General features: G+C 44.1%; 1 protein-coding gene, 1 long non-coding RNA gene and 1 other non-coding gene across 4 annotated transcripts in view; 2 read left to right on the forward strand and 1 right to left on the reverse strand.

The window, feature by feature from the left end:
* Positions 1-27,693, forward strand: part of LOC144680013 (uncharacterized) — a 773,835-nt gene that overhangs the window by 663,788 nt on the left and 82,354 nt on the right. The gene's annotated exons all lie outside the window — the stretch shown is intronic.
* LOC144680012 (uncharacterized) lies at positions 1,171-27,493 on the reverse strand. 2 transcript variants are annotated; one of them, XM_078541093.1, is made up of 7 exons: positions 27,326-27,493; positions 22,557-22,696; positions 20,380-20,463; positions 11,469-11,562; positions 4,968-5,148; positions 3,509-3,603; positions 1,171-2,673 (listed from the first exon to the last, which is right to left on the reverse strand). In XM_078541093.1, exons 1-7 carry the CDS (start codon positions 27,356-27,358, stop codon positions 2,527-2,529), a joined length of 774 nt encoding a protein of 257 aa, XP_078397219.1. In that variant the 5' UTR covers positions 27,359-27,493; the 3' UTR covers positions 1,171-2,526. The 2 variants fall into 2 exon arrangements, with proteins under 2 accessions (XP_078397219.1, XP_078397220.1); XM_078541094.1 differs by lacking the exon at positions 20,380-20,463 and having other exon boundaries at positions 27,326-27,438.
* Positions 21,418-21,670, forward strand: LOC144680146 (small nucleolar RNA SNORA53). Its single transcript, XR_013576506.1, has one exon. It is a non-coding gene; the product is annotated as a small nucleolar RNA SNORA53 (small nucleolar RNA).

Raw genomic sequence — 27,693 nt, forward strand, 5'->3', positions numbered from 1 at the left:
CAGACAGTGCAGCACTCTCACTCAAGTGCCAGCCAAGATCCAGTGCTAAAATCTCAAGGTGGGACTTGAACCCACAAGCTTTTGACTTGGAGGTAAGTTTGCTAACACTGAGCCAAGGCTGACACATTTACCTAGTCCCAGCGCATTCATCTAATTTAGATAAATCAGTTTTCAACCTTATTGTGAGCCTCTGTACACAATTTCACATTGTCTCAAATTTGAATATTTTTTTAATATAACCTCTTCCTGATCACTAATAAAAATAAGAAACAAAACAAGCACACAGCCCTAGAGAATGACACTTGTTATCAGGACTCACTTTGAACCCTTACTGTTAATACCCATTTTTTATTTATACAACTGAAACCACTTCCCAATCTATTTCACTATTTCCTCAATAATACCAAGAATCTTATCAATTAAACTTAAATCAGGTTGTGTGGTTGTATCTGAAGTGCAACCACAAAGGCTGATAGCAATCAGATTTGATCCGTCACTCTGTTAAGCTATCAATCTCAGCTGCACTATTGTGGGAATGTGAAATGGAAGCCAAGTGCTGTTGATAATAGTGCAATAAGAAGGTATGGGTGGCAGCACTCTTAACTTTGAGTCAGAAGGTTGTGTTAAAATCCCACACCATATATATTTGTACATAATAAGGATGACAGTCCAGTGCAGTCCTGAGTAAGTGCTGCACTGTTGGAGGTGCCATCATTTGGATGTTAAACTGAGGAATTGTCCACCCTCTTGGGTGAACGTAAGGATCCCATGGCACTATTTGAAGTAAAGCAGGGGAGTTCTCCCGACTCACATTTTTCTCTCAACTAACACCATTAAAACAGATCATCAGGTTAGTTATCTTTTGCCTTTTCCTGGTAACTTGCTATGCCCAAATTGGTTGCATTTGCCTACATTTTACAACAGTGACTACACTTTAAAAGGGACATCCTGAAGTTGCAAAAGGTGCTCTAAAAATGCAAATTCTTTCTCTTTCATAGAAGAGGAAAACCTTGCTAGAAGGTGACAGCCCTGGCTATTCTCACGTTTGCTATCTTTTGCATTTTTAAACTGGGGTTCGAGGGTAGGGGACGTTGAGAACATTGCATTAATGAAGTTGACTAGTTTCAACTACTATTTACACAGAAATATATGAAGTAATGTGTTTACAACAGAAAACTTAACAAGTAATTACTTAAATATTTTATTAGAAAAACACAAAGTTCTTCCAACATTTGTTTTAGACTGCACATAGTGACATCACAAGTCACACCCAGAGTTGAGATGATTGGGTAATTCTCTTGTCAATCACTCCTGGAGACCTCTGCATAAACGACTGGAATTGATTTTATGCACGTCAGTTGTATTACGTAACTATCCTCCACTCACTGCATTTTGCTGGAGAAATAATCCTTTTACCCGGCGATACTGCTGCAGAATTTTCATCAGGTCTGTTTGCTGTAGTTTGTAAAGACTCTTTAAATAAACTTTGCTAAATAAATAAATGCTGTTTGCTGTAAAATAGACCCTGTTTGTTGTATGTCCTGCCCACCTCCTAACTCATTGGATGACTCTGTCTGCTTTGTTTGGTTTCTCCACATACTTTCCTGCAAGAGGGTGGAAAAGTAGTTAGTCACAGGCCTCTACCAACATTTCAAGGAAGTACTTGACCACCAAGTGGATGAATCATCCATCAGTGTTTCCTCCCTCCAAAGATTTAGTTATCACTTGGTGCCCACTTGCAGCCCAGCCTATATAAGTAGCTTTCCATTGGTGTAAATAGTCTTACTGCCACCATGCTACTTAGCATGCTCATGCACCAACATTGACCGCCTCCTTAAATATCATGGCGTAGTCTCCACTTTGGGAGCAAATGGCGATTCCAGTGTAAATTGTGCCCAGTTTCTTCTCAAATTAATTTGCACGTCACAGTGCAAAATTTGCCACAAACCAGTGCACTTGGGCAGAGTTTTAAAATGTTTTTTTTTAATTCTTTGATGTATTTTAAGATTGGTAACTTGGTAAAGTTTGATTAGTTCAGCTGAAAATTGGCTTATCACAAAATAATAAATATTTAAATCAGTGTCAATCCACCACCTGTGGGTAGCCCAATCTTGGGGAAGTAGCTTTTAAAAAAATAAACAAAACTGTTTTCTAGTTAGATTGGGGTGGTCAGTTCCTTTGTAAATTAAAACAAAACATTCTAAACCTTTCAAAATACACTTATTAGTATGATTGTGCCTAAAAAATTTTGGAGCCTCCTCAAAGGCCTGTGAACAAGTGCAATTGGCGGAAGCTCCCATTGGTGATTAATTTATCCAGGGGCATGGCCAGATTTCTGACCATGGTTCGTGCTTAAAATTTCACGACCTTTTGCATCTTGATATTGGGCGAATTGCGCTGAAAACGACAGCGCGACAGAGCAGCAACACCAAGCCCTTGATTTAAAAAAATGAAAAATTCTAAAAATATGATAATTCCTACACATAAAAAGGGTCGATCTCATTCACTATAAATTCATTTTTTTTTTCATTTCTCAGCCACTGGACGTAAGGCTTGTGGAAATGGAAGTCCATATTTTTCACATATTTTTCGTAGGCACTTTTCATACTCTTTATTCAATTTGGCAGATTCTTGCAGAGCATACTTTAAATCTTCAATTTCTTCAAAGAAACCCTATAATAAACATACAAACATCAAATCAGTCCAAGAAATGTAGCATTCAGGAAATCACATTAAAATGTGTGACTTAACACATTTATTGCACATCACATGAAGTAACAAAAAAATCCCTCCAAGACCGAAATGCCAGGATAATACAGTTTTGAATATTCAATAGAACTTTATGCAGATGCCATGTTATAAATCCTGAAGTGTTGTTCCAACACAAGGTGAAATGTAAATGATACTTTATACGGGTCAATGTCTACTGGAATTTGGTCAGAAGTCATAAATAGTCAGGCAGCAAATTTTCACGCACTACTAAATATCACCCACTGAATGCAATGAAATTCAGGCAATTTATAGCAACAGCCAGACTACAGGGTGACTCATTATTAGATTAGATGAAGTATTAAGTGCTCAACAGGGTGCTTATTTCATCATTTATACCTTCAGAGAAAGCAGTAGGCCAAAAGTTGCTTCTCAAAGTTAATTTTTTTTTAAGTTGAGAAGCTTAAGAATACAGAAAAAGTGGAAGAGAGGGTTAAATTAGAAAGTAGTGATTTAATGATTCCAAGCTTGGGTTTTAAAAACAAAAGATTAAAGAAGGCAGGAAAGTGAAACGGTTACTTATATAGACCGCACGGGCACTGAGAGCAGGAAATGATAGTCATTTCACCTGCATGGATTGGTACAAAACATTCTACATGCATCATTGATCTACCCAATTACTGGCCTGAAGCATCATGGTGTTGGCCAAGAGAGGGTGTCAAAAAAATTAATTAACCAGACGTGCAAGACTGCCTAACTAAATAATGCTTACAACAAATCACTAGTAAAACAATGGTACCTTGTCCAGTCCAGCCAGCTCATTTTTCAAGCTTCTTCTATCCTTTGTGAGTTTGTCCTTTTCCTTTTGTAGCCTTTCTATCTCAAACAACAACTCTGCAGAAAACCACAAATATGAAAAATAAATTACAGGATTGCAAACATGGAAGGAAGAACTTGTGCGAACAGCCTGAATTGTTTTTGTCTTCAGTAGAAGCCTCTATCAGTGGTTTCAAGGATGCTGATTATACTTTTTGCAGAGTCTCTTTCATAATTGTTTTGCTCAGCTCTTTTGCTGGTATCTATCAATCCACACACCATGGGTAGAATTTTCCCCCGTCAGGGGGGTTGTGCGGGGGTGGGTGCGGACAGGCGTGGACCTGATTGGCGCCCCCGATTGGGTCCGTGCTGTCATTTTACGTGGGTAGGCCAATTAAGGCCCGCCCAGTGTGACGCGCACCCGGAAGCGCTGAGTGCTCCCTGTGCGGGTTTGGGGGGGTTCCCTGAGTCGGGAGTGCACTCTTTCGTGCATTAGTTTTAAGTTTTAACAGTGTGATAAAGTGTTGAAAAAAATTTTATGACATGTCCCCTCATGTGAAACTGTCACATGAGCTGGGACATGTGCATTAATTTCAATAAAAAAGTTTTTGAGAAAATTTAAAATCATTCATGAAACCTCATCCCGTCCATGGATGAGGTTGCGTGAAAAATGCGAAGGCCGCCTGGGCTCTTCGCCTGCCCCCCCCCGCCAACCTTAAGGTTGGATGGTCAGCTCCGTTAATTATTTTAATGTTTAGTTAAATGGCCTTAATAGGCCTTTGACAGTTCGGCGGGCGCGCAGCCGACTCAGCTGCACACCCACTGAACTGAAAAATTAAATGACGCGCGGTGACGTTGGGATGCCCGCCCAACGTCACTCCCATGTCATTTTACACTTCGGCGAGTGGAGCCAAAGATTCTCCCCCAGGCGACAGCAAATCCACTCTGAAACAGTCCTATGAAATACAGCAGCATCCCACAAATGAGTCTCCCTCGGATCATTGCTCTGAATATCAGTGCCTGACCACCTCTTGGAGCTCTGCTATGACAAAATTGGTTGAGATCAGGAATTCAGAAATGAGAAAATTTAATTTTGTATCCCACTTTAGTTTCTAAACTTTTGTGAAAGGTGAAGAGCTGGAAGATAGAACACAATGTCAACATCAGGGGTGGTGGGGGAGGGAGGTGGTGGAATTCTCAGCTAATATTCCCATTCCTGATCATATGTCAAATGACTCCTGCCTGACAGAAGGTGTGGATGTCATTAGGCAAGGTCAGGAGGAGGGCCTGGTTTGTGTTACTTCCTTCACCCTTACAGCAGAAAAGTTTGCCAGCACTCCACACATAGATGAAGAATGGCCACTTGAGCCAGTGCATGAGGACCCACATCGCCAATATGAGTTAACGAGCACAAGAAGTAAAACATCCAATTAAAGCCTCACCAATGTGAATGCAGTCAGGTGAGCAACCCTTCCTGCCAGCAGGCCTAGGTTTGTTTGATGCAGAGCCCAGGTTTGATGTCGGAGTCCTTCGCCTCCTCCGTGTGGGTGTGTGTTCATGTTCCAGTTGCTGAATCCTTTGCTTTGATGTCACAAGCTGTAATTCTAACTCATGAATGTTCACCTGGAAGATGCAAGGGTGAAGAAACAAAACATTTTTTAAAGATGTCTAAATCGCGAATATAATTGAAGGCTCTAGGTAATTGTGGTTAAAGGTAAGATTTTTGTCTAGGGTGTATCATTTTATCTTTCTTTGGTTGCAGCACATTTCAGATCAAAAACACAAAAAAGAAAAGTAGTGCAGGTTATTTGATGCAAACCATTTCCAGGGGCAGAAAATGTCTGACACATATCTATGTAAATTGAAACTCAGCACTTATTTGCCTGGTCTACTGCTTTCATAATGTTTTTAATAATAAGCATTCAGATACCAGGCTGTTAAAGGCACATTTGACATCTTCTGTATCTTTTCTGCTGGATGCCTGATTGGCATCATTGGTTGAAATCAACAGGTATAATTTATTTTTAAATTTCCTTTAAAGGAATCTTAATCGTCTATCTGAGCCTGATTTCTTCTGAGAAATCAGTTAAAGCCTCACCAATGTGAAAGCACTAAAAGTAGGCCAGAGATGCTGTGGTACAGTCATAGAAACAACAGTAGGTTATTCGGCTGTTCGAGCCTGCTCCGCCACTCAATATGATCATGGCTGATCCTCTACCTCAACACCATACAGTATTGCCCTGATTAATCTTCTCTGTTACCTCCTCAAAAAAACACCAGCAAGTTAGTTAAACATGATTTTCCCTTAATGAATCCATGCTGGCTTTCCTTAATTATCCTGCACTTGTCTAAGTGACGACTGGTTTTGTCCTGAACAATAGTTTCCAGAAGTTTCCCTACCACTGAAGTCAAACTGACTGGTCTATAGTTGCCACTTTATCTTTGTACCTCTTTTTGAACAAGGGTAACATTCACAATTCTCCAGTCCTCTGGCACCTTCCCTGTTTCTAAGGAAGACTGGTAGATTATCACTAGTGCCTCTGCAATTTCCACTCTCACTTCCCTCGGTACCCATGGATGCATCTCATCTGATCCTGCTACCTTATCTCCTCCTTCTCAATTGTAAGTTCTTCTAGTGTACCAGTTACCTCCTCTCTCACCTCGGTCTGGGTAGCATCTTCTTCCTTTGTAAAGACAGAAGCAAAGTACTCATTTAATACTTCTGTTATTTCTCCTCCTTCCACGTGCAAGTCCCCTTTTATTGTCCATAATTGGCCCTACTCTTTCTTTCACCACCCTTTTATTATTTGTATACTTATAGAAGACTTTGGGATCCTCTTTTATGTTAGCTGCCAGTCTCTTTCATGTTCACTCCTTGCTTTTTTATCCGTTTTTTCACTTCCCCTCTGGTCCTTCTTTATTCAGCCTGATTCTCCATTGTATTTTCTACCTGACATCTGTCATACGTGCACTTCTTCCTTTTCATCTTCACCTCTATCTCTCTCGTCATCCATGGTGCTCTGGATTTATTTGTCCGACCTTTCCCCTTCAAGAGAATATACCTTGCCATTGCCTGCGATATTATTTTTTTTGAAGGTAGCCCATTTTTCAGCCAGCGTCTTTTCTGCCAACATTTCATCCCAACTCACAGGACTCTGATGTATTCTCATCCCATCGAAGTTGGCTTTCCCCCGATTAATTATCCCTGCTCTGGATTGTTCCTTGACCTTTTCCAGGACCAACCTAAACCTTATGATAGAATGATCACTGTCCTCTAAGTGCTGTCCCACTGATATTTGATCCACGTGGGCCAATACATTCCCCAGAACCAGGTCCAACGGTGCCTTCCCTCTCATTATCTTGAATACATTCCAGGAACTCTCACCCCTCTTGTCCCTTTACACTATTCCTATCCCAGTCTATGTTTAGATAATTGAAGTCCCCCATTATAATTACTCTGTAGTTCTTGCACCTCTCTGTAATTTCTTTGCAAATTTATTTCTCTGCATCCCTTCAAATAGCTGGTTGTCCATATACTACACCCAGCAATGTTATTGCACCTTTTTCATTCCTTACCTCTTGCCAGAGAGATTCTGTCCTTGACCCCTCTGGAACATCCTCTCTCTAGTACTGTAATGCCATATTTAATCAATACTGCCACAGCACCCACCACCCCTCCACCCCCACTTTTCTTCCTTTCCTGTCTCTTCTAAATGCCTGTATCCAGGAATATTTAACGCCCAGTCCTGCCCTCTTTGAGCCAGGTCTCTGTTACAGCAGTAATATCATAATTCTATTTGTCAACCTGTGCCTGCAGTTCAGTCTTATCAACCACACTCCGTGCATTCACATACATGCACATTAGCCCTGATTTAGGCATTTTTTACATTCCCCATACTCTGACCTCGTCTAATGACTTACTATTGCCTACTCTAATTCTATCAAACTCTCCAAGTATTCTATCTACCTTGACACTACTGTCTGCTATATCCTCCTTATCAGTTAATACTTCTCTATTTCCCACTGCCAGTGTTTCTCCTCTCCCCTCTGAATTTCTCCTCAGGGTCCCATCCCCCTGCCAATTTAGTTTAAACCCTCCCCAACATCACTAGCAAACTTTCCGGCGAGGACATTAGTCCCAGTCCTATTAAGGTGTAACCCATCCTTCTTGTACAGGTCCCACCTGCCCCAGAACTGGTCCCAATGCCTCAGAAATCTAAATCCCTCCCTCCTTCTCCATTTCTCCAGCCACGTGTTGAACTGTTCAATCTTCCTATTCTTATGCTCACTACCACATGACACTGGGAATAATCCTGAGATTACTGCTCTTGAGGTCCTGCTTTTTAATTCCCTTCCTAACTCCCCAAAATCTGCTTTCAGTACCTCATCCCTTTTCCTACCTATGTCATTGCTCCCAATATGGACCACAACCTCAAGCTGTTCACCGTCCCTCAAAAGAATGTCCTGCAGCTGCTCTGTGACATCCATGACCCTGACACCAGGGAGACAACACACCATCTTGGAGTCACGTCTATGGCTGCGGAAACACCTGTCTGCTCTCCTAACTATGGAATCCCCTATTACTATAGCACTTCCACTCTTCCTCCTCCCCTCCATTTGCAGCTGAGCCACCCGTGGTGCCAAGAACTTAGCTCTTGCTACAGTCCTCTGAGGAACTATCTTACTCACCATTATCCAAAAAGGACAAGCGGTTAGAGAGCGAGTTAGCCTCAGGGGATTCCTGCACTGTCTGTCTGCTTCTCTTAGATACCCTGGCAGTCACCATTCTCTCTCTGCCAGTGTACTTCTTCACTGCAGTGTGACCACCTCTATAAACGTACTAACCATGTAATCCTCAGTCTTGCGGATGCACCACAGTGACTCCAGCTGCCACTTGAGCTCCACACCCCGGAGCTCAAGTTTCTGCAGCTGGCGACACTTCCTGCAGATATAGTCATCAAGGGACCTTTGTGCCTGCACGACCTCCCACATTCAGCAGGATGCACATTCTACATGGCCGAGCTGCACTAACATACCTTAGACATTATCTATAAAGTGTTTACTACAGTATGGTATAATATAATAACTCATCTGTCACTCGCCAATCGTCTCCTCTGTGCCAAGTCCAGAAAGGCTTATACTTACCAACCAATCAACTTACGGGACTCCTGTAACATCACTTTTAGATTTTATCTGTAAACTCCCGGCTCTCTCTCCGCTGATTTATGGACAGTCTCTCTCTCTGAACTCCCACTGCTTTATGGGCTTTGTAATTTTGTTTAGTTGGCTTAATTTAAATACTTCTTAATTAACTTAGAATAATTCCTATGTATACCACACCTCTTTTCCCCGTGCACCGAATTCCCACATGAACCTAATTCGCTACTCACTCAGCCTCTGATTCACTCATGCGTAGTCGCCTGTCTCGCCGTGCGTCCCTTACCGATCATGCGGTTTGAAAAGCCTGTCTCTTTTATAGACCGTCTGATGAGTCACTAGATAGTTTAGCTTCCTGCTACAGTAATTAACACCAACTGAGCCAACTGTTTTCAGCTGATTGACAGTTAACTGCCACTACCAGGCAGTTCCTTGTTTAACAAGCTAGTCTAACTTACTAACCATCGGTGGGTCTGCCTTCAGCTTCTAAGCCATAAGCTCTGGAATTCCCTCCTTAAACCTTTCCGTTTCTCCACCTCTTTTCCTTTACGACGTTCCTTAAAACCTATCTCTTTGAACAAGCTTTTGGTCACCTGGTCTAGTATCCCAGTGTAAAACTTTCTTTGAAAACATCTTAGGACATTTTACTATGGGCATAAATGCAAACTGTTATTGAGTGAGAGCTCACAGGAATGCTCTCCTAACTATGGAATCCCCTACTACTATAGCACTTCCACTCGTCCTCCTCCCCTCCATTTGCAGCTGAGGTCTGTGATGTTTAACCTCAATAAAGTACTCCAATGTGAACAGATAACAGTGGCACGAGCAGAGGTCGAGTTAGAAGATTACTTACAATCCAAAGGTTATCCCAACAGTCTCAAGTTTAAGCAAAAATATTGTAGTAACCAGTGTGTTTAAAGATGTCTAATGCACTCGGAAAAACTTAAAGTGAGCGACAATTAGGCAGTAGGAGAAAAAAAAAATGAGAAATGCGAAAGTCACTAAGAGGTAGAACACAGCAAAGGCTGAAGTCATTGTTTTCCCAATGTCTATTGGGAATGGAGGAAATTTCTGCTCATCCAGTACTCTAGGACAAGAAGCATGACAGTGAAGAGAACGCAGTCTTCAATCCCCGCCATAAACTCCGTTCCCTTGCCACCGATTCCATCCCTCTCCCTGGCAACTAACTGAGGCTGAACCAGACTGTTTGCAGCTTGGTGTTGTACTTGACCGTGTATCTATGTCGCCAATAAGACTGCCCTCTTCCACCTCAATAACATTCCCAACTGTGTCCCTGCTTTAGTTCATCTGCTGCTGAAACTTTCATCGACATCCGGCTTGTTCAACCCGCAGCCTGCACTCCATGTGTCTCCTGGAGCATTTATTGAAAACGCCGGTAGGGGACTGCTCCTCCAATCACAGCCTGTTTCTCTCCTGTGTTTGCAGTTGGTCGGTTCAATAGTGAGCACATCAGCAGCAAACATGGAAGAGAACCAGGCTATGATTGGTGGGAACTCTAGAAAGCGCAAGGCCTCCACTCACCACGCTTTCCCCCTCGGCTTACAGGACGTGGGCCCGGCTCTGGCTACATTCCCCCAGTTCCTCCTCATGTTCCCCCGGCTCCATTCCCCCGGCTCCTCCCCGCGTTCCCACGGCTTCTCCGGTTCCTCCCCACATTCAACTGGCTCTCGGCGCTTCTCTCAGCGGGCACCCACGTTTGGGCGCCGCTAGGCCTCAGACCTCGCTTCAGGCCTCTCTCCTGCTCTCATTGCACCTTCCCTGTCCCTGCAGCCAATTGGTGAGTGAAGGAAAATAAGTGAGGGTGGATGAGTGAGTAAGTGAGGGTGGATGGGTGAGTGGGTGGATCAGTGGTAAGAGAGGGAGGGGTGAGTGAGTGTCTGAAAGAAAGCGGGTGAGCGTGTGTATGTCTGAGAGAGGGAGGGTGAGCATATGTGTTTGAAAGAGACAGAGAGAGAGCATGTGTGTCTGAGAAAGAGAGGGAGTGAGTGTGTGTGTCTGAAAGAGAGTGGGTGAGCATGTGTGTGTGCGAGTGAGAGAGAGGGTGAGTGTGTCTGTGTCTGACAAAGAGAGAGAGAGAGACAGCGGGGGAGCATGTATGTGTCTGAGAGAGAGGGTAAGTGTGTGTGTGACTGAGAGAAAGAGAGAGAGATAGGGTGAGTGTTTATGTGTCTGAGAGAGAGGGTGAGCATGTGTGTGTCAGAGAGAGAGGGTGAGCGTGTGTGTGTCTGAGAGAGAGAGAGAGAGGGTGAGCATGTGTGTGTGTCTGTGAAAGGGAGAGGGTGAGCACGTCTGTGAAAGGAAGATGGTGAGCGTGTGTTTCTGTGAAAAAGAGAGGGTGAGCATGTGCGTCTGAGAGGGTGAGTGTGTGTGTGTGTCTGTGAAAGAGAGATGGTGAGTGTGTGTGTCTGTGAAAGAGAGAGGGTGAGTGTGTGTGTCTGTGAAAGAGAGAGGGTGAGCATGTGCGTCTGAGAGAGAGTGAGTGTGTGTGTGTCTGTGAAAGAGAGATGGTGAGTGTGTGTATGTCTGTGAAAGAGAGAGGGTGAGCATGTGTGTCTGAGAGAAAGAGCAAAATAAAAGGCCACTATAAATAAGCCTGCAGCCTTGTTTTAGATCAAATTCAGTACAGGTTCTGAATCTTGTTAACTCTTACAGGTCAAGTTGTCAATTCTATACCATTCCAAGCCAACAATATCTCAAGTATACTCATCAGTTCAACAAAAAGAATGAGACATGATGCAGTTGTGACACGAAAATACAGAACTTACAGTGAGTTTAGAGATGGTTTCACTCTGTTCCTTGGTGGTTTTAATTTCTTTTTCAAAACGTTTCTGTAGGGCATTGTACATCTGTAGCAGTCGACTACATAAACAAAGATACTATATTTAGTTCCAGACAGGATCACCATTTCTGAAATAATACATTCTGCTACCCTCAGGGCATTGAGATTCAACCACGTGGTATGGAATTGCTTTTTTTCATGTTTATTCATGGGATGTGGGCTTCGCTGGCTGGGCCAGCATTTATTGCCCATTCCTGGTTGCCCTTGAGAAAGTGGTGGTGAGCAGCCTTCTTGAACCGCTGCAGTCCATGTGATGTAGGTACACCCACAGTGCTGTTATGGAAATCCAGAATTTTGACCCAGTGACAGTGAAGGAACGCCGATATATATCAGGGTCAGGATGGTGAGTGACTTGGAGGGGAACTTCCAGGTGGTAGTGTTCCCATCTACCTGCTGCCCTTGTCCTTCTATTTGGTAGTGGTCATGGGTTTGGAAGGAGCCTTGGTAAATTCCTGCAGTGCATCTTGTAAATGGTACACACTGCTGCTACTGTGCGTCGGTGGTGGTTGAAGTGAATACTTGTGGATGTGGTGCCAATCAAGCGGGCTGCATGTCCTGGACACTGTCAAGCTTCTTGAGTGTTGTAGGAGCTGCACTCATCCAGGCAAGTGGGGAGTATTCCTGACTTGTGGCTTGTAGATGGTGGACAGGCTCTGGGGAGTCAGGAGGTGAGTTACTCACTGCAGGATTCCTAGCCTCTGATCTGCTCTTGTAGCCACAGTATTTATATAGCCAGTCCAATTCAGCTTCTGGTCAATGGTAACCCCCCAAGATATTGATAATGGGGGATTCAGTGATGGTAATGCCATTGAAGGTCAAGGGGCGATGGTTAGATTCCCTCTTGTTGGAGATGATCATTGCCTGGCACTCGTGTGGTGCGAATGTTACATGTCAGCCCAAGCCTGGATATTGTCCACATCTTACTGCATTTGGATACCTTCAGTATCTGAAGAGTTGTGAGTGATTCTGAACATTGTGCAATCAACAGAAAACATCCCCACTTCTGACCCTATGATGGAAGGAAGGTCATTGATGAAGCAGCTGTAGATGGTTGGCCGAGGACATTACCCTGAGGAACTCCTGCAATGATGTCCTGGAGCTGAGAAGTCTGACCTCCAACACCAACAACCATCTTCCTTGTACCAGTGGAGAGTTTTCCCCTTTATTCCCATTGACTCCAGTTTTGCTAGGGCTCCTTGATGCCACACTCGGTCAAATGCTGCCTTCATATCAGGGCCAGTCACTCTCACCTCACCTAGGGAGTTTACCTCTTTTATCTATGTTTGAACCAAGGCTAGTCAGGAGCTGAGTGGCCCTGATGGAACCCAAACTGGGCATCAGTGAACAGGTTATTGCTAAGCAAGTGCTGCTTGATAGCACTGTTGATGACCCCTTCCATTACTTTATTGATGATTGAGAGTAGACTGATGGGGCGGTAATTGGGCGGATTGGATTTGTTCTGCTTTTTGTGTACAGGACACACCGGGGCAATTTTCCACATTGCCAGGTAGATGCCAGTGTTGTAGCTGTACTGGAACAGTTTGGCTGGGGGTGCAGCAAGTTCTGGGGCATAAGTCTTCAGTATTATTGCTGGAATATTGACAGGGCCCATAGCCTTTGCAGTATCCAGTGCCTTCAACCGTTTCTTGATATCACGTGGAGTGAGTTGAATAGGCTGAAGACTGGCATCTGTGATGCAGGGGACCTCCAGAGGAGGCCAAGATGGATCATCCACTCGATACTTCTGGCTGAAGATTGTAGCAAATGCTTCAGCCTTATCTTTTGCACTGATGTGCTGGGCTCTTCCGTCATTGACGATGGGGATATTTATGGAGCCTCCTCCTCCTGTGAGTTGTTTAATTGTCCACCACCATTCACAACTGGATGTGGCAGGACTGCAAAGCTTAGATCTGATCGTTGGTTGTGGGATTGCTTAGCCCTGACTATCACTTGCTGCTTATGCTGTTTGGCATGCAAGCTGTCCTGTGTTATAGCTTCACCAGGATGACACCTCATTTTTATGTATGCCTGGTGCTGCTCCTGGCATGCCCTCCTGCACTCTTCATTGAGCTAGGGTTGATCCCCTGCCTTGATGGTAATGATAGAGTGGGGGTATATGCTGGGCCATAAGGTTACAGATTGTGTTCAAGTACAATTCTGCTGCTGCGAATAGCCCACAGCACCTCATGGATGCCCAATCTTTAGTTGTTAGACCTGTTTGAAATCTGTCCTATTTAGCACGGTGGTAGTGCCACACAACACGATGGAGGGTATCTTCAATGTGAAGGCGGGACTTTGTCTCCACAAGGACTGTTCGGTGGTCACTCCTACCGACACTGTCATGGACAGATGCATCTGCGGCAGGCAGGTTGGTGAGGATGAATCACAGAGTCACAGAATCACACAGTGCAGAAGAGGCCCTTTGGCCCATCGAGTCTGCACCGACATGTGAGAAACACCTGACCTACCTACCTAATCCCACTTACCAGCACTTGGCCCATAGCCTTGAATGTTATGACGTGCCAAGTGCTCATCCACATACTTTTTAAAGAATGTGAGGCAACCCGCCTCCACCATCCTCCCAGGCAGTGCATTCCAGACCATCACCACCCTCTGGGTAAAAAGGTTTTTCCTCACATCCCCCCTCAACCTCCTGCTCCTCACCTTGAACTTATGTCCCCTTGTGACTGACCCTTCAACAGCTGCTCCTTATCCACGCTGTCCATGCCCCTCATAATCTTGTACACCTTGATAAGGTCGCCCCTCAGTCTTCTCTGCTCCAACGCAAACAACCCAAGTCTATCCAACCTCTCTTCATAACTTAAAATGTTTCATCCCAGGCAACATCCTGGTGAATCTCCTCTGCACCCCCTCCAGTGCAATCACATCCTTCCTATAATGTGGCGACCAGAACTGCACACAGTATTCCAGCTGTGGCCTCACCAAGGTTCTATACAACTCTAACATGACCTCCCTACTTTTGTAATCTATGTCTCGAGGTCAAGTATGTTTTTCCCTCTTGTTGGTCCCTTCACCACCTGCAGCAGACCCAGTCTAGCAGCTATGTCCTTTAGGACTTGGCCAGCTCGGTCAGTAGTGGTGCTACCAAGCCACTCTTGGTGATGGACATTGAAATCCCCCATTCTGCACCCTTGCCACCCTAAGTGCTTCCTCCAAGTGGTGTTCAACATGGAGGAGCACTGATTCATCAGCTGAGGGCGGGGGGGTGGTGCATGGCAATCAGCGGGAGGTTTCCTTGCCCATGCTTAACCTGATGTCATGAGACTTCATGGGGTCTGGATTCGAGGACTCAGAAGGCAACTCCTTCCCAACTGTATACCACTGTGCTGCCACCTCTGCTGAGTCTGGAGGGAGATGAATCAGTGCTCCTCCATGCTGAACACCACTTGGAGGAAGCACTGAGGGTGGCAAGGGGGCAGAATGTACTTCAATGTCCATCACCAAGAGTGGCTCAGTAGCACCAACACAGATCGAGCTGGCTGAGTCCTAAAGGACACAGCTGCTAGACTGGGTCTGCAGCAGGTGGCAAGGGACATAACAAGAGGGAAAACCATACTTTACCTCATCCTCATCAACCTGCCTGCCGCGGATCTATTTGTCCATGACAGTATCGGTAGGAATGACCACCGCACAGTCCTTGAGGAGGCAAGGTGCCATCTTCAAATTTTCAGGAGGGCATGCCAGAAGCAGCACCAGGCATACCTAAAAATGAGGAGTCAACCTGGTGAAGCTACAACACCAGGCTACTTGCATGCCAAACAACATAAGCGGCAAGTGATAGACAGAGCTAAGCAATTCCACAACCAACGGATCAGATCTAAGCTCTGCACTCCTGCCACATCCAGTTGTGAATGGTGGTGGACAATTAAACAACTCACTGGAGGAGGAGGTTCCATAAATATCCCCATCCTCAATGATGGGGGAGCCCAACACATCAGTGCAAAGGATAAGGCTGAAACATTCGCAACAATCTTCAGCCAGAAGTGCCGAAAGGATGATCCATCTTGGCGTCCTCCGGAGGTCCCCAGCATCACAGATGCCAGTCTTCAGTCTACTCAATTCACTCCACATGATATCAAGAAATGGCTGAAGGTACTGGATAGTCCAAAGGCTATAGACCCTGATAAAATTCCAGCAATAGTACTGAAGACTTGTGCTCCAGAACTTGCTGTGCCTTTAGCCAAGCTGTTCCAGTACAGCTACAACACTGGCATCTACCTGGCAATGTGAAAAATTGCCCAGGTATGTCCTGTATACAAAAAGCAGGACAGATCCAACCTGCCCAATTACTGCCCCTCAGTCTACTCTCGATCACCAGTAAAGTGATGGAAGGGGTGATCAACAGTGCTATCAGGTGGTACTTGCTTAGCTATAATCTGCTCACTGATGCCCAGTTTGGGTTCCACCAGGGCCACTCAGCTCCTGACCACCTTGGTTCAAACATGGGGAAAAGAAGTGAAGCCCAGAAGTGATGTGAGAGTTACTGCCCTTGACATCAAGGCAGTACCGACCAAATGTGGCATCGACGGGCCCAAGCAAAACTGGAGTCAATGGCAATCAGGGGAAAAATTCTCCATTGGATGGAGTCATACCTAGCACAAAGGAAGATGGTTGTGGTTGTTGGAGGTCAAACATCTCAGTCCAGGACATCACTGCAGGAGTTCCTCAGGGTACTGTCCTCGGCCCAACCATCTTCAGCTGCTACATCAATGACCTTCCTTCCATCATAAGGTCAGAAGTGGGGATCTTCACTGATGATTGCACAATGTTCAGCACCATTTGCGATTCCTCACATAGTGAAGCAGTCCATGTCCAAATGCAGCAAGACCTGGACAATATCTAGGCTTGGGCACAAGTGCCAGGCAGAGACCATCTCCAACAAGACAGAATCTAACCATTTCCCCTTGATATTCAATGGCATTACCGTTGCTGAATCCTTCACTATCAACATCCTGGGGGTTACCATTGACCAGAAACTGAACTGGACTGGCCATATAAATACTGTGGTTATACAAGCAGGTCAGAGGCTAGGAATCCTGTGGCAAGTACCTCCCTCCCCAAAACCTGTCCACCATCCACAAGGCACAGGTCAGGAGTGTCAAGGAATACTCTCCACTTGCCTAGATAAGCGCAGCTCCAACAACACTCAAGAAGCTTGACACCATCCAGGACAAAGCATCCCGCTTGATTGGCATCCCTTCCACACACATTTACTCCCTCCACCACTGAAGAACAGTGGCAGCAGTGTGAAAGCAAAATACTACAGATGCTGGAAATCTGAATTAAAAGCACAAAATGCTGGAAAATCTCAGCCGGCCTGGCAGCATCTGTGGAGACAGAAACAGAGTTAGTGTTTCGAGTCTGTAGGGCTCATTTACAAGATGTACTGCAGCAACTCACCAAGGCTTCTTAGGCAGCACCTTCCAAACCCACGACCGCTACCATCTAGAAGGACAAGGGCAACAGATACATGGGAACACTAACACTCAGAAGTTCCGTTCCAAGCCACTCACCATACTGTCTTGGAGATATATCGCCATTCCTTCACTGTTGCTGGGTCAAAATCTTGGAACTCCCTTCCTAACAGCACTGTGGGTGTACCTACAGCACAGGGACTGCAGTGGTTCAAGAAGGCAGCTCACCACCACCTTCTCAAGGGCATTGAGGGGTGGGCAATAAATGCTGGCCTAGCCAGCAACAACCACATCCCATAAATGAATTTTTAAAAAGTGGCAGGATATTCATTAATAACCAACAGATAGCCAGATTTTTTGATTTTAATTCTACAACTGATCATAGTGTGACCCATGGACTACTAGTACAGTACCTTAACCACTAGGCTACCCACATGTCTGTTCCAGTAGTTTGGGTGCATCCTAAAGCTCCCATGGGGCAATTCAAGTAAGAGCAGGTAGCTCACCAGCTGCCCTGAACAACATTTGACCCTCAACCATCACCACCAAAAGCAGGTCATTAGCCATTCATCTCATTGCTGCTTTTGAGATGCTGGTGACATGGAATAGCTGCTGTATTTCTCTCGTCACTGCTCTTCAAGATAGTTAAATATGTCTTCAGTAGTTTGAGACACTATTGAGGGACCACGCAACACAATTTCTTTCCTAACTTACAAAGTGTCAAAAAATTCTGAGAATAGCCAACTTGAAAAAAACATAAGAGCATAGGAATAAGAGTCGGCCATTCAACCCTTAGTGCCAGTTCCATCATTCTATGATCAATATCTCAATTCTTTTTCTGTATTTTTTCCCATATATTTCAATACCTTTACCCAAAGAAATCTCATCAACCTCAGTTCTGAGAATCTGAACTGTCCCAGCATCCACATCCTTTTGAAGTGGTGAAGTGCAGATTTCTACCGTTATTTTAACCATGACTGGCAGGTTTTCAATTAGAGGTAATAAGTGCTCCTTCCTTAAATGGGCAGCATTAATAGTCGAACAACCAAAAATTAAAAGGGAACTTAACATGTGTTATGAACTCAATTCATTGTGTCCCTGGGTCCTAAATTAGCAGTCTGTGGAGATTGTAACATTCAAGGTACAGGTCTCAGATAAGCCCTGGGACTTATATATATCTGGATACAGCTGGGAGACAGGAGTTCGGAGAAACTCACAGGCAGTGCCAGCTCAGTGAATCTAGCTGTCTAGCAAAGAGCTGAAATTACGCGAGTAAGTAGAGGCTGAAGTACAGACTTGGGAATCAAGGGGAAACGAGATTGAAACCCTGGGAGGTGAGGAATCATTGAGGTAGTCCAAGTGGAAGTGACTTTTGGCAGGAAATCCAAGGAGAGTTCAACGAAGGTGAAGGTGGGAAACCCCCATGTGACAGAGTTTCAATGAAATTGTTTGACTTGGTGTTTACTGATGTCTGGTTGGTTCTTGAGAAATCCATGGACTCTGTCTTGGTTGCATGTGTTACTTACTCTGTATCGTGGTGTGTTCGACCACAGCTTGTCTGTTAATTCACATGTGCCTTATACTTACCCTGAATGTTAGAGTATAAGATACATATTGCAAATTGTTTTATCTTTCTGAACTTGTATGATAAAGTTTGTTTTTATTTGTTCAAAACCCGTGGAATTTTGAGGCTTTATTCCAAAAGTGGGTGTTTTGAATCTCAACCTTTATCGACCTGAAACAAAACATTATTGGTCCCTAACTGGAGCTCCCCTACATCCTGGGGTCTGGCCAAGGATCGTAACACATGACAAATTAGAATTCAATTATGGCTGTCGATAATACACTCCAGTGCCCCCAGTGCTACAGGTTTCTCATACTTTTGCGGGAAAAAGTGCTTCCAGGTTGCCTTGCTGGGATTGAAAGTCAGATTAATAGCTGCTGTGTCAATTGGATTACATATACAATTCTGGTTAATTTAATTGTTGGCAGAAATGTATTCCTGTTGCATTTCACGGCACAAATTTGAGACCTAAGCAACAGCCTCTCCAATTATCATCGCATATTTACTTTACAATGCTTCACAAGGAAAAAAATAGAAATTGCAATGGAAGACTGCAATAAAAAATCATATTGCAAAACACTGCATAGAAGCATTTTTTAAAACGACTTTTTAATTTAAAAAAAATGGTTACATCAGACTCTCATGTCTGCAAAAGATCTTGAATAAAAAGTGCACTCTTACTATCCAAGCAGTACCTGACCTCCTTATTCTTTGTACGAAAAAATTTAACACGTCATACTTATACAAAAAGTAAACACATCATCATCTCGTTTTTCCTCAATTACTACTTGTCTGAAACCAGCAATCACTTACACATAGCCATATGGCTACAAGAGCAGGTCAGGGGCTCAGAATCCTGTGAGAAGTGACTCACCAAAGCCTGTCCTCCATCTACAAGGCACAAGTCAGGAGTGTGATGGAATACTCCCCACTTGCCTGGATGAATGCAGCTCCAACAACACTCAAGAAGCTCGACACCATCCAGGACAAAGCAGCCCATTTGATTGGCAACCCACTCACAAACATTCACTCCCTCCAACGCACAGTGAAAGCAGTGTGTACCATCTAAAAGATGCATTGCAGCAACTCACCAAGGATCCTTAGACAGCACATTCTAAACCCACGACCACTATCATCTAGAAGGACAAGGGCAGCAGACACATGGGAACACCACCATCTGGAAGTTCTCCTCCAAGCCACTCACCAACCTGACTTGGAAATATATCGCTGTTCCTTCAATGTTGCTGGGTCAAAATCCTGGAACTCCCTCCTTAACAGCACTGTGGGTGTACCTACACCACATGGACTGCAGCAGTTCAAGAAGGCAGTTCACCACCACCTTCTCAAGGGCAATTAGGGATGGGCAATAAATGCTGGCCTAGCCAGCGATGCCCACATCCCACGAATAAAAAAAACACACGACTTCATGGGCACGATCCAGATAAACTTGTATGTATTCAGTAACTATCAACATTAATTCCTTAAAGCCTTGGCCTTTCTCTTAGAAGTTTCTTCAAAATTCAGAGACTGGTAAAAATTTGTCACTGTGTTTTATTCAGACAGGGGTTAACAATTATTCCCGAGGTTACGGAGGATGAGGTGATGGTGGCAGTGGTGGGGACAGGTAAAATAAATGTTGGCTTACAATATGAATTTGGAGCAATTGTGGCCTGACATAATGATTAAAGTTGTGCATCAATTCTAACTCCTTGGCTTCTTTTGGATCACTTTTCTTTCATTCTGCTTCAAATTCATTGGCTCTAATTTTAGACAAAGTTTTGTTACCTCTTTCTGCTCAATACACAATTATTTTTGAAAATAATAATTAACATACTTACTTGCTCCTTTCATCTGCCTTTGAAACATTGCCCTCTTTAACACCTGCTCTATGCCACGGTTGAGGTTCTGTCTGTATTTGAGCACTTGAAAACATTCAAAATTGTGACATTTAGTATCTGTTTGATGTCTTCGACATCAGCCCAACAATGATTACAATAAACCTGTATCCAACCTTCTTCCATTAACAATTTGTAAACAGATCGTAACTAGTGCACACACACAACCTGAGGTGATACACCTTCCAATTCCTTTTATAGGTATAAATTTCTACTCTGAAGAGCCCTGAAGAAGAGTCATACGGACTCAAAATGTTAACTCTGTTTCTCTCTCCACAGATGCTGCCAGACCTGCTGAGTCTTTTTCAGCATTTTCTGTTTCTATTCCTACTATATTTGGAACAGTAGAGGGTAGAGATTCATTATTTGAGGACTCAAGGTAGACAAGTTGTCCCTTTTCAATTCAAGACACTTATATATTTAGTTATACCTAAACTTTACAGAAGGATTAAAAAGGAAGATGCTGAAACATCATTAGTTGTAGGCACAAGACCTTCAGATGAGAAATAACAGAACGAAAACAAATTTGTTGATCCAGCCAACATTAAATGGTTCAATTCATTCCCTGGAAGTAGGCATTGCCAGTAAGGCCAGCATTTATTCGTCATCCCTAATTGCTCTTGAGAAGGCGGTGTGAACCACATTTTTGAATATAACTTGCTAGGCAGTTAAGAGGCAAGTACATTGCTGTGAATCTGGAGTCATACATAGGAAGACCGGGTAAGGACAGCAGATTTCCTTCCCTTATGCCAATTCTGCATTTAAATAGCCACCATTACTGATACTAGCTTTTTACTCCAGACTTATTTAATTTAGTTGAATTTAAATTTGAGTATTGCTGAAAAAATGTCATACTGTCAAAGCTTTTCATCTTGCACTCATCAGGCCTGATGCAAGAATACCAAATTTCAAAGGGAACAACAATTTACACTACATGAGAAAAGGGGTTCTGACTGGGTGGCAAGTTGGCACTGATTGGTCAAAATGTTGCCATGGTGAATGCACCAGGGAGCTATTGTTCTGCCTTGATGGTAGATATCTGCGCAGCCTAGTGTTGGGTTCTCCAATGTGCTGGCAGGAGACATTCATCAACTTTAGTGGGTTGTACAGTCAGTGCTTGAGTCATTGGCATGTTCAAGTAATATACTTGCACGGTAGCTACTCTGTTCTGATGTGAATAACCTGTTACCCCAGGCTGTTTCTGCCATCAGGACCTTGCTGCGGTGTAGACACGTTTATCAAAATTCATTTGGTTTAAATATTGCAATTAAATGTTTTTTCAATAATACTTCTGTTTATTCAAAAAAGGTGCAATGTCTGGACATATTTCTTTCGCCTGCAGGGTTATGTTTGCAAAACTCAGAACATAATGTCTAACTTTAGGTGTGATTCCGCAATTGGGCAAACAATCTCAAGTATGCAAAGAATTACACTAACAATCAATTTAAGGTTATCAGTCAGGCTCTCAATGTAGCTCACGTACACTTGCAAGAAGCTACATATATTCATTTGCAGGGTCCTGTACCATGCAGGCGAAAGGAATGTGTCCAGGCATTGCACCTCTTTTTGAATAAACAAAAGTATGGGGGACATTAGTCCCCTGGTGCATTCGCCATGGCTACATCTCAACCAATCAGGGTTCATTTGCCAACCAAGCAGCACCCCTTTTCTTATGCAGCATAAATGGTTGTTCCCTTTGAAATCTGGCATTCTTGTGTCTGTCCTGATGAATGGAAAATGAAAAGTTTTGACAGCATTTCTCTTTTTTCAGCAATACTGAATTTAAATTCCCTAGATGCTGCGGCGGAATTTAAGCTCATGTCTCCAGGTCATTAGTCCAGCCTCTGGATTACAAGTCCAATAACATAACCACGATGCTACCATGCCCCCAGTTTGGGTGGTTGAAGTTTTAGGAGATGATTGTCACCTTATACAACAGTCATCGTTTTTTTTCCCTTTTCCTGGGGGAATTTTGGTAAGCTGTATTATATGAGTTGCCTTATATATCGGTATAAATGGTAATGTAACACCTTCACTTTAACTGCAATGCTTAAGGATTCCTAAGTAGTGTATATTTGTGCAGCTGCAGGAAATGCAAGTTTTTCTTGGATGCCTCTTACTCTCTGGTAGTTACAAAATCCCTCATCAGCTGTTGCATTCGCAGTTTTCCCTGGATATCTGAAAGCTCATTCTCCAACTGTTCATTCTTCAGCCGAAGTTTCTTCAACTTTCTTTGTACATGCTCATTTTCAGCACAAAGCTATAGAAACACATGGAAGTGGAGTTAGCGCGATTCACATACAGCACTCCTCAAGCTTACTTCTAATGACACCTTTGTAGCTTTCTATTACCAGGGAAAGGAATCTGCACTTTTCAAGTGTATTTGTAAATTTCTTGTTTGGTGATATGAAACTATTTTTCCTTCTCGCTTAACCCTCGCCTCCCTGAGCTAGATCCTGCCTATGACTGAGATGACAGGCAAGTTCTACTCCTATAGGCATCCATCAATGACACCTTGAGGCAACCCATTGAAAATATGTAGTCATGACCCTGGGATACATATCACACTCAACTTTCCCACTTTTCTAAGGTTGGTAATTCAGCATTAGGGTCTGATCAGATCTGTGTTTTGGCTTCCTCCGTCATATCTTAATGTTAGTGCTCTAACATTCTGTCAGTGCCATTTTACTCAACCAACCCCAGCAAATTTAAACAATCCTCAGTTTTAAAGTTAACAAATGATCTAGGATCAGCTGTCATTTGTGGAAAAGAGTTCCAAATCTCTGCCATTATTTGTGTATATATATTTCATAATTTCACTCCTGAGGTGCGGTGAGAGTGATTGTCCTTGAGGCAGCCTGAAGGCAGCATATGACCAAGTGTGGCATCAAGGAGCCTTAGCAAAACTGGTATCAATGAGAATCAGGGGGAACTCTCCACTGGTTGGAGTCATGCCCAGCACAAAGCAAAATGGTTGTGGATGTTGGAAGTCAATCATCTCAGTCCCAGGACATCACTGCAGGAGTTCCTCAGGGTAGTGTCCTAGGCTCAACCATCTTCAGCTGTTTCATCAATGACCTTCCTTCCATCAGAAGGTCAGGAGTGAGGATGTTCGCAGATGATTGCACAATGTTCAGCACCATTTGCGACTCCTCAGTCCACGTCCATAGGCAGCAAGACCTGGACAATATCTAGGTTGGGACTGATAAGTGGCAAGTAACATTCACGCACACAAGTTTCCAACAAGAGAGAATCTAACCATCACCCCTTGGCGTTCAATGGCATTACTTTCACTGAATCCCCTATTATCAACTTCCTGGGGGTTACCATTGACCAGAAACTGAACTGGACTAGCTATATAAATACTGTGCCTATAAGAGCATGTCAAAGGCTAGGAATTCTGCAGGGATTAACTTACCACCTGACTCCCCAAAGCCTGTCTACCATCTACAAGGCACAAGTCAGGAGTGTGATGGAATACTCTGGCTGAGTGCAGCTCAAATGACATGCAAGAAGCTCAACACCATCCAGGGAGAAAGCAGCTTGATTGGCACCCCATTCACCACCTTAAACATTCACTCCTTCCACCACCAACGCACAGTGGACCATTTACAAGATGCAGTGCAGCAACTCACCAAGGCTCCTTCAACGGTACCTTCCAAACCCCTGACCCCTAGCATCTAGGACAAGGGCAGTAGACGCATGGGAACACCACCAGCTTCAAGTTCTCCTCCAAGCCACTCACCATCCTGACTTGGAGCTACATCACTGTTCCTTCACTGTCATCTGGTCAAAACCCTTCCTAACAGCACTGTGGGTGTACCTACACCAGATGGACTGCAGTGGTTCAAGCAGGTGGCTCACCACTGCCTTCCAAGGGCAATTAGGGATGGGCAATAAATGCTGGCCTAACCATCATTCCTAACCATTCACCTACATCCTGTGAATGAATGAGTACAAAAAAATCTGGCTCCAATTTTTAGACTAGTCCTAGTCCCAGTCCTAGACTCCCAAAGCAGCAGAAATAGTTTCTCTCTGCCTCCCCAGTGTGTTCCCTTTAATATCTTGGAAACTTTGATGAAATCACCCCTTAACCTTCTAAAGGCCAGTCGATACAAGCAGAGTTTGTGTAATCCCTCCTCATAATTTATCCCTTGGAGTTCAGGGATCATTCTAGCAAATCTAGTTCCTATGAAAACCAAATGGATGATTTTGACTGTTATTCAACAAAACCAATTTCCCGTCTTCAATATTTTTATAATTAGTAAAGAAACGTTGGAAGAATTTTTTTAAAAAACCTTTGTATTCCAGTTCTCTAGCTATAAAGACCAACATGCCATCAGCCTTTTTGGTTATTTTCTGTAACTCTCCATGAAATTTTAAATGATTTATGTATCCTGACCCCACAAGTCTCTTTGGATCACCACTCCTCCCAGCTTTTCAACATTTTGAAATTACTCCAATCTATCCTTTTTAGGTCCTCATATTTGCCTATGCTGAAATCCATTAGACCAATGAAGGAGCAGCACTTTTAAACCAATCAGGAAACATCCTTTTCCAATCCAGACCTAGAAAATGTGAACAGTCAACAGAAGCTTCCAATGTCAATATTGAGCAAAGGAAACAGAGCAACCATGGGCAAAATTGAAAGATCTTGCAGTTTGGATTCAGCCCATGGGTTATTCGTTGCCACGTGACACAATCCCAGTCTTCATTCGAAGGGACAGAATAATCTAATGCTTTGATAAAGCAAACCCATCCTGTAGCTATGAAATTCATGTTGTTATGAGTACTTTGGTTACACATAATAGTCAATGTATACATTTTTTATACTATTTCTATTTAAATTGAGAAATATCCAAGTGTAATTATAGATTTGTCTTTCTAATTTTGGATTGTAGCTGGGAGTACATTTGCACTGTGAAGTAGTTCTACGCGGACTATATAAGCATATGCTGATCTCCCATGGAGTTGTTCAAGGGAATTTAAAGGATATACTGTACTTACTATCCCACACAATTATATCCTCTGTGACTGTGACCATTCCTCCAATATCCCTCCTTAACCCTCTGTAGGCTTTGACATGGTTGACTACACAATCCCTTCCAATGTCCAGTTCTGAGATCGACCCGTGCTTGGTTCCACTGCTATCCCTCCTTGATTACCCGCTTAGTTTAAACCAGACTGTTCGCAATCTCAGCAATGTATTTGATTCCAAACTGGAACTACTGAAACTGTATCCTCATCATCACAAACATCGCCTACTTTCAGTCAGCTCATCTGTTGTTGAAACCCTCATTCAGCCTTATCCCAGCACCCAGACCGGACCATTCCAATGCTATCCTAGCCAGCCTCACTGTCTTTAAAGTTCAGTTTCTATTCCACACCAAGTCCTTACTCACCTATCACTCTCATCCTTGCTGTGCTACATAGGAAGCTGGTCCCTGGCACCTTGAATTTAAAATTCTCAGCCTTGTGTTTAAAATCTTTCCACCAGCAATACAATTCCTTCCTTTCCAAACCAATCTTCCTGACTTTGGCCTTTTGTGCACCTTGCCTTCTCCTTTGCCCACTCTGGCTCACCTGGCCCTCATCTTAAGAATTCACTGCCTATAAACTTCAAAAGCACTTCATTGTCTGTAAAACTTTGAAGCGGCCCAAGATTGTGAAAAGCGCTATATAAATACAATTTCCGTCTTTCTTTAACCACCGTTGCCTCTCACTTTCATTTTCCTTTAAAACCCATCTCTTTGGTCAAGATTATAGTCACCCTTCCTAATATCACCTTCTTTTGCTCAACATCCAATTTTTTAAACTACACCTCTGACATCCCATGAAGGAATTTATAGATTTAGAAATCTTTCCAATTCAGCCCCCATTTTACTAAGGAATGCATAAGAAGCATACAGAGGAGGCCCTTCAGCCTATTGAGTTGTGCCAGCTCTGAGTTATCCAATTCGTCCCATTCCCTTGCTCTTTTCCCATACACCTGCAACATTTTCCTTTTCAAGTATATATCCAATTGTCTTTTTGAAAGTTACAATTGAATCTGCTTCCATCGCTATTTCGAGGAACACAACTCGCTGTGTAAGAAGAATTTTCCTCTTCCCCTCTGGTTCTTCTGTCTATTTTATCTGTTGTCTGCTTACTGCCCATACAAAATTTCTTCTTCTGTATCAAAACACTTCATAATGTTGAACAGCTCTAAGAAATCTCCCCCCCCCCGCCCCCCCACACCCACCCCCAACCCCCAACCTTCTCTGCTCCCGGTTTCCTGACTTTCAATCATATTTTCGACCTTGCATCAGTCTGCTGCTCATTCCCTGGCCTCTCCCTTCTCCCGCCAACGCTCTGGAAATCGCTTCCTAAACTACCTTTGTCTCGACACTCCTCTCTCCCGATCTTCAAAAGTCCCATAAAATCCTCTCTCTTGGACTTTGCCTCTGGCCTGCTCCCGAAATTAATCCCGTCCCTGCTCCAAGCCCATCTCCCCCTCTATCCGATGAATGGCAACAACGGAGGCCATTCAGCCACTCGAGCCCATTCTGACCATTCAATGAGATCATGGCTGATCTGCATATTAACTCCATCTATTGACCTTGGCTCTATAGCCATGAATGCCCTTACATAATGCTGGGTGTCTGAAGTGTTAACTCAGAAGATACACACTCCACAGCCATAGAAATTGACGGACTGTCCAACACTCTGATCCAATAACATTGAGAGTGTGACTGTTGTAAGATCTTTTTAATTCCACAGTGGCACTGTCGGGAGTATAACTCTGGTCCAGGGGGCGGCCTCGGGCGGTGCAGAGTAACCGCGCCGGGGGAAAGGCCCCGAAAGCCCGCTGTCAGCTTAGGAGAGCTCCCCCGGCACCGACTTTACTCACTTGCAGGCACCTGTGTATAGGCGGGATGTCCATAACAAACGGCGCTGAGTGAGGATCAACCGCAGGCGGCGGTTTTACTCAAGGGAAGTGGGGGCAGGTGGGGTGGTGGGTGGGCCTCAGGCCACCCAGCTCCAGCTGCTCGTGCGATCGCCCAACGATCAACCTGTCGCCGGGAGGAGTAACAGCGCGCCCCCGGTGGCCGGGAGGAGTAACAGCGCACCCCCGGTGGCCGGGAAGACTTGTAGCGCGCCCCCTGTCGCTGGGAGGAGTAATAGCGCGCCCCCTGTTGCCAGAAGGACCAGCAGCGCGCCCCCTGTCGCTGGGAGGACCAGCAGCGCGCCCCCTGTCGCCGGGAGGAGCAGCAGTGC

This window comes from Cetorhinus maximus, chromosome 4, assembly GCF_964194155.1.
Source record: "Cetorhinus maximus chromosome 4, sCetMax3.hap1.1, whole genome shotgun sequence".
Classification (NCBI taxonomy): Eukaryota; Metazoa; Chordata; class Chondrichthyes; order Lamniformes; family Cetorhinidae; genus Cetorhinus; species Cetorhinus maximus.

Excerpts from the sequence above, each read along its gene's own strand:
- LOC144680012 (XM_078541093.1), bottom strand. The coding sequence starts at position 27,358 with ATGGACATCCCGCCTATACACAGGTGCCTGCAA. Across the intron at positions 22,697-27,325 it reads CTATACACAGGTGCCTGCAA|CTTTGTGCTGAAAATGAGCA; the intron begins GTGAGTAAAGTC and ends GTGTTTCTATAG. Across the intron at positions 5,149-11,468 it reads AAACCATCTCTAAACTCACT|GTGAACATTCATGAGTTAGA; the intron begins GTAAGTTCTGTA and ends TGCATCTTCCAG.